Source organism: Sinohyriopsis cumingii, chromosome 1, assembly GCF_028554795.1.
Source record: "Sinohyriopsis cumingii isolate HCF-2022 chromosome 1, ASM2855479v2, whole genome shotgun sequence".
In the NCBI taxonomy this organism is placed as follows: Eukaryota; Metazoa; Mollusca; class Bivalvia; order Unionida; family Unionidae; genus Sinohyriopsis; species Sinohyriopsis cumingii.
The window spans coordinates 68094908-68109908 of NC_142961.1; the positions used below are offsets into that span (position 1 = coordinate 68094908).

Here is a 15001-nt window from a genome sequence, read left to right on the forward strand (position 1 = left end):
TGATTAAAAATATGGCCTCTAGAGTGGCAGCAAGCTACTGTTGACAGACGGACAGATGCATGTCATTATCATAAGCTTCACTGGCCTTATGGCCCAATGAACTGGGAATGTGCAATATGTTGTCACAGATACTAATATATAAATGTCACAATGCAAATAATTTTAAAAATTATGTTTACTTTGCAACAGTTAATAGGTCAACTTCATAAATGACATACAAGATTAAACATTTTTTAAAAATTTTAATAAATGTTTACCACAAAATGTTCACATGAACAACACAAATATGAAAACTCATAGTACAGTCTAAAATTACATTTTAAGGTGCTCAAGACTGAGTATCGAACAATACTTTTCCTTAATTAACACAAAATTGTCAGTGGAAAACATAGAAAAGGCTTTAAATTTACAATCAACACTCTTAGATATGATTTATTCTCTTATAAAAAAAGAAGCTGTAATTGGTGCATTTTGTTTAGACTACAATCCTTATCATTAAAAAAATAATCAACAAATTTACATGCAAATTGTTTCAACACAGCTGAAGACATGTGAATGTCCTTTATCAAAACCTCTTCAGAGTTAGTTGTCTAAAACTATCAATTGCCTGTTAGTTTATATACCACATGTACTCATTTATAAGTCAAGTCCAACTGCAAACTGCACAGACCTAGATCTGCTATTGCATCATGCATTGGCAGATCTTGGTCTGTGCAGTTTGTTAGGAGTAATCTGTGGAACAAACAACATATACCCTATTGTGCAGGTGCATTATGCTATGGCAGATCAGGATCACTGTTGTTTGCAGTTTGACTGGACATATAAGCTAGTACAGATGGTACATGTTGTAGTTTACTGGGAATATTCCATGTACATCGATTAATGCAAGTTTTCTACCTATTCATAACGCTTTCCATATATTTATTCATATAGTGGAAAAACTGGTTTATGAGTTTGTATGATATTTGTGAATGGAGAAGTAAAAAAAAAAGAAACCATGTGGGCCTGAGATGATTGACCTTGCTTGTATCTACCTAAAAATCACATTTAAATCAGTTGGCCAAGAAATCTGAATTTGTTGGATGTATTCTGTCAACATTTATAAGTGTTCTGTTGACTGGCTATGGCTTTCTTTACTTGTATTAGCCTGAGCTCCATGCCATTTTTTTTCTTCTCCAAATTATAGCTAAGTTACAGGCAGTTAGTCTAAAAAATATAGGTAAAATATAGGAAATTTATTGGAGATCATAAAAACACAACATACAGATAATAATGTATAAATGTTACAATTAAATACCCTATTTTTAGGAACTTGAACAAAGTTATTAGCCTAATTTAATAACACAATGAATTGAAACAATTACTGAAACAGAATTCATATTTTACTGCTACTTTTTTCTCTACTATCTTGAGAAAATCAATCATGATTAATATTTTGCAAAAAGAGATTCTGAAGAACACAAAGGCCAGGGCCTGCATGTGGAACCACTGATCAAAAGCATTGCTAAAATACTTGATCTAAAAGCTTAGCAAATTGTTGATAATGCTGGTGTAAACATGAATGCGATGTCTAGCTTCCACTAATATGGGTTCCACAATACTATGCATTTGCTTCTCCCACAAAATATAGGGATTTGGAACAAAAATGTTTGGGGAAAATATCAGGATCCAAAATATATAGGAATATTGTATGGACTATAATCAAAGACAGGGTATGGCTGAGAGTCCAGCATATCTGATGGCATCAGCTGAATAAAATCAAAAGGTCTTTAAATGAGGATGATTCTTGTCAAATTTGTCAAATGATATTTGCGTAGTTTTTGAAAGAAATTCACTAAAAGAGCAGCGAACTTTGATTGGAGATCTACATTATTTATTATAATTTAAAAAAACTGTAAATGCTTCCAACTGTCTAAAATGCTTCCTGTCAGCTTCAATAAAATTAAATTGATCGTGTTTGAGAATAAATTGTTGCAAGTTGTAAAACATATATCATCTATGACCATACTGGATGGAAGATCACTATCATTTGTTCAGACTTAAAGGTCATTAAGCAAGGACGCCTTCTGTCAAATCTCATCAAGTTCTGTTAACCAGTATAAGATATCACAGTTTTTTTAATCAGTTTTAGGTAATGGCAGCCATAATGAATAATGGATCAGCATAATTTGTAATACATCTGATACCAGGATGCTTTTTGTTAAAAATCTGGTAAAAACTGTATTGGATAGTTATTGAAAAGAAGTCTACCGATACTTTATATTAGTAAAAACAGCCATAATAGGGAATGATTAGCATTATTTGTAAATTTTTAAAAATCTTTTCATGTTAGGATGCTTTTATGAAATTAAATTGAATTCTGCTCCGCAGTTTAGTAGATGCTATTTGCAGAGTTTTCTAATTTCAGTTAGGCAGGCCGTGTTCAGATGCTCAATCAGCATTATTTGTGCAGACTGAAAGGCTGTATGACCAGTATATTTTGTCAAAGTTGATTAAATTCTCTGGGGTGAATTTTGAAAATTGTCGAAAGCTCTTTTAATTGTCAGTAATTGCAACCCAGTGGGTTTATGGATTAGCATCATTTTCACAAATGTATCACTTTCAAGGCAAGAAGCTATCTGTCAAATTTGTCATCATTTGTACAAACTCTAAAGCCCTTGAAATGTGACATATGACCACAATACTGTCAATCTCTTAAAAACAAATATTAGTGGAGATGACATTTTGTGGATTTGTTATTTGGAAAACAAATCACTATAAAATATTATAATAATATAGTCATGTATATTTGTTTAAATGATTATACTGTCATTCACTTCCACACATTTCTGAGCAAAGAGGGTTAATCCCTACTGCAGTCATTGGGTTAATTTGGTAGTTATTCAATGCTAACACTTAGCATACAAAAATGAGGAGTGCTGAATCAAAGAAGATACTGATATCCTTCTGCATGTATAATTCCATTGCTGCAATTAAGGTTGCAATTAAGTTTATCAGTGTTCTTAAAGACTGGTATCAAAATACTATGGTTAAGACAGGAGACTTGAAGTAAAATTTCCTACTGTTGTGGATTTACTTCATTCTAAAGAGTCCTCTATTTGTTGACCATCATTCTGATACCATGTAAACTCCCTTAGTATTAAAAGAAGGTGGTAGCACTATGATGTTTTTGAGGCACATTACAGGGAGAAGCTGCTGTGTCATGTATAACACAGTTCCCTCAAATGGACCTATGCTTTACTGGCCACAAAAAATTTGATACATTTGGTTAAATTGGTCCACTTGTTTTTGAGAAGCACATATGCTGCCAGGATTTTATCAAAAGGAGGATGCTCCCCCCTTGTCCAAAAACATAACGGGGGAGGAGAACAGAAAGGAGGGTTAGGAGGAAACAATCAATATGCAATATTTTACCCAACACTTTAATATCTATCTCTTTCTTCCTGCTCAACTCTGTTAGAGCTACACTGAAATCAAAATCTTTAAAAGATGTCACCTCCAGTTGTATAAATATTAATTTGTTGATTGTTTCTCAGCTTAATCTGTTCATTACCCATATAAGAATATTATTTTGTGACGAGAACCCCCTTTCACAGTCTGATGTCTGAATGGGCATAAACATAGCTATCTTATCCTGCCGGAACAAGTTTGAAAACTGTTCTTTATGGTTGTTATGTATAATTTTCCACAGCTCATAGGTATTGTCTTTTGGATACTTCTACTCCAAAATAAGATTTTTCACTAATATAAGTTCTGCCAAAGTTTCACTTTCTTGAGTTGGCAATATACTGAGAACTATGCCAGATTTACTTTTCCGTAATGCTGTATTGATATTAAGTCCATTAATTTCATTGCATACTTTTTTCAGACAGAGGTATTTTATCAAATAAATATCTTTAGCTCTTAATATACTTTTCAGATTTTTAGTTATCAAATTCACATTAAACCTTGTACTATGGCTATATATTTTGCACAATTCACACAATCATGCATCCTGGCAGCATCTCTGGAGAAGATGGAAAGACCAAGTAATGGTGAGCAACAAATGACAGCCGATGATGCCACTGAAACACTGGACATGAGATCATACTATAAGGTCACTTGGTCTTAAGTCAAGGAATCACAATGCAAGTACAAAATATTTGTACTGTATTTGCCGGCCTACAAGACGATACTTTTTTACCAGAAAATCTTAGCTCCCTCTTATACTCCAAATCAACTTATATATATATATGGATTATGTCATCTGAATTGATTTATCATATTTTTCGTACAGAAAATATTTCTCCAAGAATACAAAAAATAATGTGCAAAAATATTTCATTTTGGGGAAGAGATCGTGTGTGAACAAATATAGGATCCCACAGTATTTTAAACAATTACATGATCATTGTATTAAAAATTAACATAGATCAGATGTAATTGCGCTAAAGCAGCATGAACCAGTAATGTATGTCTTTTGTAATATACATGTTTAAATTTAATTATATATGTGTGCATTAGAATTTACGTTAGAAGAAGAATAACCATGACAAAGACATATTCCATCACAATTTTCTTCTTGCACCGAATGATCAAATAATCTGTATGCCTCATTGAAAGAGAGAGAGACAGACAGACAGACAGAGAGATGTCTTCATGATTGTAACTCTGCATTATTCACTTACCTGATGACTTATTTTACTTGTGTACAAGTGTAGTACCATATTCCATTATCAATTAATACCATTAGTTAAGCGATTCCTTCTAAAAAAAAATCCACTTCCATTATTACAAGAATCACATGGCTTTGTAGTGGTATTTACATGCTAATTAAATATGCTATATTCAGTCATTCCAAGATAACACCTGTTTGAGGTCAATATTCTGCAGACCAGATTAGAGTATCAAGGATACTAATAAGTAAATGAGGCTACCCATGGATATTATGCATACCGTACCATATAGTTGAAGGAAATGCCAGGTGGTTACTATTGTAAATTTCTTAGCCAGTGACATTTTTGAACTTGCCGACAGAACCGACAGCAATTTAAAGTTCATCTATGATGAACAAAGATCAAAAACAGTTGCTGCCTAAGTACAGGAAGAGTACATGCACTTTAAAAAAATCTTACTTGTTGGGAATAGAGAGGTCATTATACTTGCAAAGAAAATTAGCATACAAAATGGTCATTCTTGGGATTTAACCTAATGGAGACTATATGGATATAACTATTGTGAATATTTAAACCCTGATAGTTTACATTTACAGTTTTCATTTACGGTTTACAGTTTCATTTATTAATGTTTTCTTTCTCTGACAAAAGCTTCAGCAACATGAGGGCAATAAATTAAAAAAAGAACCTAAAAAAAAGCCACAAAGAGCTGAACTTTCTCTCTCTCTCTCTCTCTCTCTCTCTTATATATCAGACCATATTTGATTTTGATCATGAACTGCAAAAATAAAAATGCGATTGAATACATATGCATCCTTCTCTCTGCATCTCTGTCCCCCCACCCACCCTAGGAAAATGCATTTTAATATTAGCGATGCAATTTCCTTATTGCTGGTAACCTGAAATACCATACAGTGATACTTTTAATATTTATGAAACCAGAAGTTATTATAATTTAATTCCACACAGAATTGCAAGTTTTATCCTATCTGTAACTCAATAAATTTTCTGGTCAGCATCATTATATATAGCTAAAAGTACATAATATGTTTCATATGCTTCTTGTGAAATAAAATAGGTATTATTAGTTACATTTAATGATCCTCACTGGAATGGTTATTGAGTTACAGGTAGGATAAAATTTGCAATGCTGTGTGGAAAGTGAAAACACAATCTGAGTTGTTGATCTGGCCTCGTCTTATACTCAGCATCGACCTATATAAGGATGAAGGATGGAAAATTTGCCAAATTTGCTGATTCGACTTATACTCCACATCGACTTATAGGCCTGTAAATAAGTTAATATTCACGTTGATTGTTTTGCCATAACATACCACAGGAAACCAACAAAATTAAGAGTTTAATATACCAAGAGACAATAACAAAATGCCAATATAAGCAACCGCTAAAATTCATCAATCCTAAACAAAGGCAAAAATCATTATGAACTAGCCTTAACTGGTGAATAAGTCTATCCAAAATTAAAAACAAAATACCACAAACAGAATTTGCTCTTTATATATTTCAACTAACTTCATATATACAGCTTACAATAAATAAATCTGACATTAAAATAATTGTATTAAAAAAATACTTGAATAAAAAAAAATATGTATGTTTCTTTCTCTTTCACCATCTCTCTCATCAGAAGGGTTGTATTACAGTATTAGAATGGATGGATACAGATGTGTTAGATTTTAAACAAACAGATTACAGTCAGACAGTCCATAAACTAAAAAAATTCAAAAGTCAACAGGGCATTCCTTAACAATGAAATAACTACTAAAATTCCAAAACACACCCTGGTCATAGATCACAATTTTTCTTTGCTCATTGAAAGAACTGTGTTTTTAAGAAAGGCCTGCAGATCAGCTGTCTCCAGATCCACCTCAAGAAATTTACTGACAATCATTACACACCTGCAAACAGGATAAAACCATCCATGAATTGAAGTGAGGGGTAAATGAAGAAGCAAAAATAGGGATAACTATCATAATAAGCAGCTAGATAGTTCATTTATTTATGTCATTTAAAATCATACTGATGAAACAGGAGACAGAATTTAAACCATAAAAAGCTCTAATTTAATTTAGTCACATTTTAAAATAAACACATTAAAAGGTACCTTTGATTTAAAAAAAAGGGTTTTCTGTATTAACCACAATTTTCAGAAATTAAATTATGTACAGAATTTATTGTGCCAACTTAATGAAAAAGGGCACTCAAGCTGGTTGGACTGTAATGATCACTGCAAACAACTGCAAAGCACACTGCTGTCTTTAAGGACACATACTAGTTAGTGAGATTTATAAACAAAGTGACCCTGTATTAACCACAATTTAAAGAAATTAACTTAATACATTTCATCCATTTAAAGAAAATGGCACTCAAGCAGGCTTGACTTTTATGATCATTACAAACAATTGTTAAACACATTACTTTCTTCTTGAAAAGCATTGTAAAAGGTTATCTTTAAGAGAAGCATGTGTTCTCTAAATATGTTTACCACAACATATGCACACAGATATGTTATGGCTAGCACTACATGTTATTGATTTTGTTAAAAATTGAAAGTTGTTTATCAATATTTAAAGCTTATTGAAAATTCATCATAGAGTCTTTAAGCCAATCAGTGGAGCAAGACATTTTCTAATAAATCAACTTATTTACCATTAAAGGAAAATAATCTCACCTTCAGTCAAAATTCATAGGCAAGAACTCATCAAAATATTCTTGCCCACTGCTTTTTATCTTCAGGTAGATTTTCTTTTTGTTGTTGTAGGATTTAATGCCAATTTTCAGAACAAGATAGACTATACATGGCAGCCTGTATAACTGGAGGAGGAAGAACCCTGGAAAACCCAGGGAAGAACCACCAACCCACAAAATGCTGCTGGCAGGCTTTCTCACGTTTCCACATTAGCCAAGCCTGAGACTCAAACCCACGCAGACATAGGTGAGATGGCAGTGATCTGGAACGGTGAGCACTTTAGACCACTCGGCCACTCAGGGTCCCTGATCTTCAAGTGGAACATTTATATTCCACATACATGCATACATAAACAAGTGATTATATCAATGCTATTTACCTTTTATACTGTGTCTCAGTACTTTCTGAATCTATTCTATGAACTGGTTTATTTTGTCTAATCATGTCAGATACCTACCAAAAGAAACAAAAGAGGTAATGTGTAACACAGTTTATTCTCAAAACCTTCTTTCTGCATGGCAGCAATGAGAATAGAATACAAATAACTCAGTTAATTCAATTTTTTTACATGTTGACACAATCATGCTAAACAAGTCAACCTTTTATATGTTCACACAATCATGCTTAACAATATGATACCATAAAGTCATTTACTTTCATGGGAATTTTCATGGTTTTGCATATTTCTTAAAAAACACATATTTTTCATCAATACTTAAATTTTCAGTTTGGGGAAGAGGTCTGATTGTTTACACTTTGGCATTATTGTTAAATCTTTCCATTTTTGGCTCAAAGTAAACACAGAATCCACAAACATTATTACCATGCAAAAACTGGTAACCCTTGAAAATCGGTTCCCCATCAAGAAATTAGTATCCTAAGAAGGTGAAATCAAACTAATCCCTGTTGAATTCTCAAGCTCTCTCTCCATTGCAGATTGAGTTCAGGCAACAAAAATAAAAGGCCAATAGATACATAGACAGATGCATAGACATAAATGATGAATAACAATAAATCCAACAATGTGTGATGAAAAAAGAGAATACATGGTATAAACCCTTTGAATAGCATTAAGCAGGCAAGACAACTCTTTGTGGTGTCAAGCCTGTGCATAGTATCAAGCAGGCAAGACACCAATTTGAGTGGTGTCAAGCATGTGAACAGCATTAAGGTGGCGCTCTACAGTTTTATATTTTGCATAGGGTTAGATTGTAAAGAAAATGAATTTCACTAGATTTCCTTACTGGTTATACTAGCTTTTTAAAAAAAGACCTTATATATTTTTGATATTGTTAAAAGAACTTTTAATTCCTTTCATTTTGGCGTATGACTAATTGGTATAGTATGGATTATAGAATATACACCTTAGCCTTACTTCAGATGTGCATGTATAGAAAAACTGCTAGCTCCTCTTGGTCATTTTCATTTCCTAGACTTTAGAGGTAAATTGTAAAAAAGAGCTGATAACTTTGTTTTACATTTTATATATTTGGAAATTCATTCATTGCACTTTTAGAAGCTGTACTGTCTAGTCTTGCAAAATTAATTTTCCCTATTTTATTAACTGTAAAGGTAAGAAAAAAGTGATATAAAGATAGTCTAGCATAGTGGGTATCAGGATATTTCTTTGCAGCTACAGCAATAATACATCTCTACATCTGTTTGACACAATACAATTGTAAGAATAAAAATTATACGCCAGCAATTTTCCTGCAAAAATGATTTGGCATGATTTAGAGTATGAAAATACATGAATGAAAAAAACACCCATACACAAACCTGAATATGTTTTATTTTACTTAGAAAGTTTAATTAACATGAAGGCACTGGGTAGCTTTCATTCAAGCTTGAATACTATGAGCAAACATTTACATTTGCTCCAAAATACTTGATAATATCACAAGAAAGTATGACATAAAGTATCAAGTACCATATTAAATTCTCTGAATGGAACCTGTGTTTAATTTGATAATGCATTCTTTTATTTTAGAACAAATTACAATTAATGTGCAAGTTTGTTATGTTTCTTTTTTAAATGTCTGAACTGCTAGGTACTTATTAATTACTAATACTGATCATGAGATAAATCAACAAGAAAGTTATTAACCAGAACAGGGTTGGATGTGACATTATTTCTTGCCCTTACCACCACTGATGTATGACATACCAAAATTGCAACATAAAAATTTAAAAATTTATGCTGAATCTGTCTTTATTACTTCCACTCCAGGAAAAGTGATACCCATATCTTGACCTGCAGACAAGACATATAAAGTATTTAAAGCATCAATGGCTTTGATGGCTGAAGTAATTTAAGCAAGATCATAAACAAACTTCTTGAATAAATATTTTAAACATTTCACTTTTTGGACCTGTCACTAGAGAATTTATGATAACATTTTGCACATTATGTAAGGAATTATTGTGATGATTTCCTTTTAAAAGCATTTTCAACTTTTGTTTCAAGTATTACCCAAATATGAGCTGCCTCCCTTGCAGAACTGCCAACCCTGACGAGTAAGACAGTTGATTTTTTCCGTAAGTTTTACCAGTTTTAAGTAAGGTGTAACAAAGTGTCAAACACTGCTATAATTGTAAAGCTGGAAAACGTAATTAAAAGTTCAGCATTTGAAACATGCAGCAACGATAAACATTATATTCTACTGTATTTACCACTAGTACAGTTGCGCAAACTTTAGTTCCAAACCCTATGCAGCTCAATGGCATGTTGCTGTCTCTCAACTTGACGTAATTTTTTTATATTTCACATGAAGATGGAAATCACATCTCCCACCATGAGTCACACTCAAATGGGCATGTGATGTCCAATACAATTAATTGTGTCCCTTCCAGCTTTTATCTGAATATTCCTTTTTATTTTTCTTTGTTGATTATTAATACTTTTCAAGAGGCTTATTTTCTCTTTCATATTAAACATGCATCGCTAGCTGGAAGCCATTTTAAAAAAATAAGACAAGCAACAGGTTAATCAAGCAGACACTTCGCATGAACAAATAGGTGCAGTTTAAAGCATCTGAGGAACTGCTGAAAAGTTAGTCTGGTTTCCTGACTAATTACACTAATTCTAATATGAAACCTAGATCCAAATCAAACACGGATAAAAAAAATTCCTTTTTTGTTGGCAATGATAATTTTACCCTAGTTTTTGCTTTTATGCCATTAAGTCCATATTTTAAGGTTAATTTTCATAAGACCTATGGTAAAATCATAAGAGTTGGCAGGTCTGCCCTAGTCCACTGACATAGAAAGGACCTGAAAGACAAATGTCTCTAATACTCTGTTACTATTTTTAATAATACCAAATGGTTTGAAACTATCATTATTAGCAACAGAAACTATATTTCCTAAATGAAAATAAATAATATTCCACAGACATAAAGGGATTTTAACAGCCCGCCCTGCAAACCAAAAATGTCATTGAAAGTATCAAGTGGAAAATGATTCTTCATTTAAATAAAATAAGCTGTAAGGAGATAAAAGTCAAGAGACATGACAAATCTAGCCTTGCAGCCAGGTGTCCCATTATACTAATCTTCCTAGGAACACTTTGTAATCATATACATTGTACAAGCATACATTGATAAAAAATAGTCCCTGAATACAACTGTTATCTTTAATGCAATTAGTAAACAGAGTACCAAGGTTAAAAAGGAAGCATGTTCAAAATGATATCATCAAAGTGAAACTGCGCATTTCTAAATTTGACAAAGGGCAATGTCCTCTTTAGGGTTTAATGGATTTTTTGTACAAAAACAAGTATCCTCTGTCCACATGACATGACTTTATTCAGAGGACAATTATTCAGGGATTTACATCGAGAATTCTTTAAACCATCTTTTATGGACTTGTGTCTCCCAAATAGCTATTATAGCGGCAAGTTTTGCTGTGTAGTAAAGACAATGTAGACCATACCGCAGATCCCCTCTGTACTATCTCTTTTGGAAGTCCTGCTTGGGCTGCAATATGGCTGGCATAACTTGAGCTGGTGTGTCCCTCCACCAGCTGATACAGAAAGACCAACTCTTCCCCATTGTGTAAAGATTCGAGGGTCTATCAAATGTAAAACAACATATATTATAGGCGTCCAGAAAACTACTAACATGTAAATGGAACAATATTTACCCCATAAAAATGCCTAAAACTTACCTAAACGCAAAAATGACTGGATAACAAAATGGATAAGAATACTCTATGTGCCTGACCCTAACACATTCATAGCAGGACATAAAAATAATATGTTTATCAAACTGATTTGGTTTACAAACTTTATAAATAATGTACATATACAATTACCCCACAGTATTTCAGCAGAATATTTCATTTAGTCAATGTTAGATCAGAAAACAGCGCATAAACAAGAAACTACCTTGATCATGTCATTTGAGGTCTTTATAGCCTCCCAAAATTATTAACCCTGTACCTCATAGAGTTTATGGTTCTTTAGCCCTTCTATACACATGTAGCAAAGTTACCCAGTGCAGTGTGCTATAAACAGAACACCTGTTACCTATTCGACTCCATACACACAGGCCTGCTTGTTAACTGTTAAACAGCATAGTGTATGTTACGTTTAACAGCAATTTTAACCATTTTACATTTTTGGTACACATCTATTATGTACCGAAAAATTTAAGAGTAAAGTCTGATCGTTATAGTTGTGTAATTATTTTTCACAGAAGAATTTTTATGTGCTTTAAAATCTTGACAAAACTCATCGCCAAGTCAGTGAAGCAGTATGACCGACCGTAGCTGCCATTTCTCATGTTCAAAATTTACAAGTTCTTTGTCTGTGTCTAAATCACTAAGTCATCTGAATTTGATAATTTATAAAAACTAATTGCTGCCTTCATCAATATCAGAGCCTTTACCTAAGTTATTAAAGCTTTCATAGTTGTGATTCTAATTGTGAAAACTCCGTCAGTACTGAACGAAATCCACGACCTCCATTTTGGAGAGTGGAGAATACGACCCAGTTACTTTAAATAGCAGATTTCGAACAGAGCATAAACAATGACCACGTGATCTGATGTAATGGTCATTCACAACAATGAATGTAGCATCTAACAGAGTGTTTCCCTTGAAGGTGGTGCTATGAAACCCCGCTCAAAATGGCTGAAGTTTAAAGCAGGAGTCAAAAGGCGCTTGTATGCAAATTGGGTAGAGGCATCCAAAGGTGCTTGCATGAGGTAAAGGGTTAAAATTATACCACTGATCTTTGTATTTGTTTACATAACAATCTGCATTCTTACATATCAAAGAACCCTGCAATCCAAAAGTCATTAATCTACATCTGTCCCATTCAAGACCCTTTAGCAAAGATGCACCGTCATTCACAGTTAACAATTTTTAAAAAAATATTTGCTATTTTCATGTGAAATAATCAGACAGGTTGATTAAATTCAAGCTATATTTTGCACAAGCCTGTAAACATTGGCATTACTCAGAGATGCCAATCAATCTGATTTAAGCTCAACAATTTCTGCTTTTAAATTCAAATTAAGCCCTTATCATCACTGCTGTCAGTTTATAATTTTCAGTATATCTTAAATGGCTAAAGGTTATTTTCCACAATTTTTCAATACCGAAGGCAATCACTTGCAATGTCTGATTGTAATTCTTAAGTCCAGCAACTTATTGAAAGAACTTGTCTCAGAAATCATGCCAACTTAGCACCCTGATTCACCTGAGTATGTCAAGAAAGATTTAAAACCAAAAGTGGTCAATGAGGAATTTACTTGGATTAAAAATCTTGTGCTATTGACATTCATTCTAAATGAAATATGTAAGGCCAATATGATGCCTTTGCAGTCTTTTTTTCAATGGACTGCAGTTTATCACATGGTTGGACACATGCCTGCTGGAAGCACTCGGCAAACTATAACCAAATTGAATCAGGCAAATTTAATGCTTCCAATAAATTACTCTACAAAAACATTTGAAATGTTTCCATTTTTTTAATCTTCAGATTCTGGTTTTCCTGGCATTTCCATTTCACATTGACAGGGGCTGGCAGCTCTGATTAACTTATAACTTTCATACAATTAATATGCTGTCAAAAATCACATCATCCTCTACTGCCACAAACCATGTATTTTAAGAAGGGAGATGATGGAAGTAGATGCTGGTGGATGAGACTGTGGAAGTGAGTAGAAACAAACACATGTGGGCAACTGTCCATGCCTAGCCAGTAGGTCAAACTGGAACTAAGGAGAGCAAGGCCATCAACCTGAAAAGATAAATCAACATGTCACAGCTAAGCCTAGTCTTCGTGATTTTCTATTTTAAACAACCCCCAATCTAACCCCTTGGGATTGGATGACACTATTCCAAACTACGATTAACATCAATAAAGACCTCACTCTTTTTAATCTCAAGATTTCAAGCATCCAGCTTTATTGATGACAAATAGTTGTTCCATATCATGCAAGCACAAATTCATGCTTGCTTGCATGGTAATGTCATCACCGCAACCCACCTACCCGACCAGACCAATGAAGGAGAGTGGGATAATCAAATACAATAATATATTAAGCACTGTTGACAGTGCTAAAGATGCTTTAATTAATTTTGTCATCTTTTATTTTATTACAGCTTTTGGAAGTCTGAAGTGTATCAGTGTAAGGTAAAACTTTAGTGAGTTTATCAAAATGCATATTAAGCAATAGAAATGGTTCAGCATCTATGAGTACCATACCAGCGCCTTTTATAAGATCAGGAGTCTGAATGCAGTTCATACTGACTTACATTGGTTTGGTGGAGAGGTGCTTGAGGCACTATCTTCCCTAAGCAAAGACACACACACACACACACACACAAACACACGGATGCAAAAAAAAATCCCTACACACACTCAATCTCCAATGCAATGATTAACAAATGAATGTTACAACAAAGTACCAGATCTTCAAACAAAAATGTGGGAAAAAATCTGAAAATTGTGTCAACTTAAATACAAAATAATGACAATGGTTAGTGGTTACCATATCTGTCCCTTTTCCAAACTCATCCACTACAACCAGAGATCTTTCTGTTGCATTTTGAAGGGCTGCAGCCATCTGAAATTAAACCAAATTAAATTCAGGGACAAATGTTTTATGGAATAAAATTCAATCTTACGTGAATATCAGGCTTAGTTTAAGTGTGGAAAAATATGTCAGTAGAGCTTATATTATCCCACCTCAGATGACAAGCCCAAAGGAGGAGACCCCATGACACCCACACAAGTGAGTGTTGTATGTTGAGTTAACCCTAGCAAACTAATTACATAAAACAATTTATTTCATATGTGAACCTAATTTGCTATAAAAAAAGCTACAATTTCATGCATTTCCTATTTAGTCACTACATATGAGAAATCCATTAATGGATTAACACTCACTACTATTTCTGTGTCTGAAGTGAGTAAATAAATTATTGTGTTTCAGTGCTGATATGGCAAAATTACGATCTTCGTAATATATATATGAATTGCTTTTGATGGTTATGAAAATGTTGCTATAGGTAAATGAAGTTGTGGATTCGATAATCGATTTGAACATAATGAGGTCCACAATAGGTTGACCCCATTAGGTGCTGATTTGAATGAAGACCCAGTAGTGAATAGAACATTCTGCAT

The 15001-nt window shown here is 33.3% G+C and overlaps 1 protein-coding gene across 1 annotated transcript in view; it reads right to left on the reverse strand.

Annotated features, from left to right (window-relative positions):
* Nucleotides 1-227: 227 nt before the first annotated feature.
* Nucleotides 228-15001, reverse strand: part of LOC149807063 (mutS protein homolog 5-like) — a 163226-nt gene continuing 148452 nt past the window's right edge. The window contains exons 23-27 of the mRNA XM_089961387.1: nucleotides 14367-14441; nucleotides 13472-13612; nucleotides 11299-11436; nucleotides 7745-7818; nucleotides 228-6574 (exon numbers count right to left, since the gene is read on the reverse strand). Of these exons, the coding sequence (XP_089817513.1) occupies nucleotides 6469-6574; nucleotides 7745-7818; nucleotides 11299-11436; nucleotides 13472-13612; nucleotides 14367-14441 (534 nt within the window). The 3' untranslated portion in view covers nucleotides 228-6468. The remainder of the gene's footprint in view (nucleotides 6575-7744; nucleotides 7819-11298; nucleotides 11437-13471; nucleotides 13613-14366; nucleotides 14442-15001) is intronic.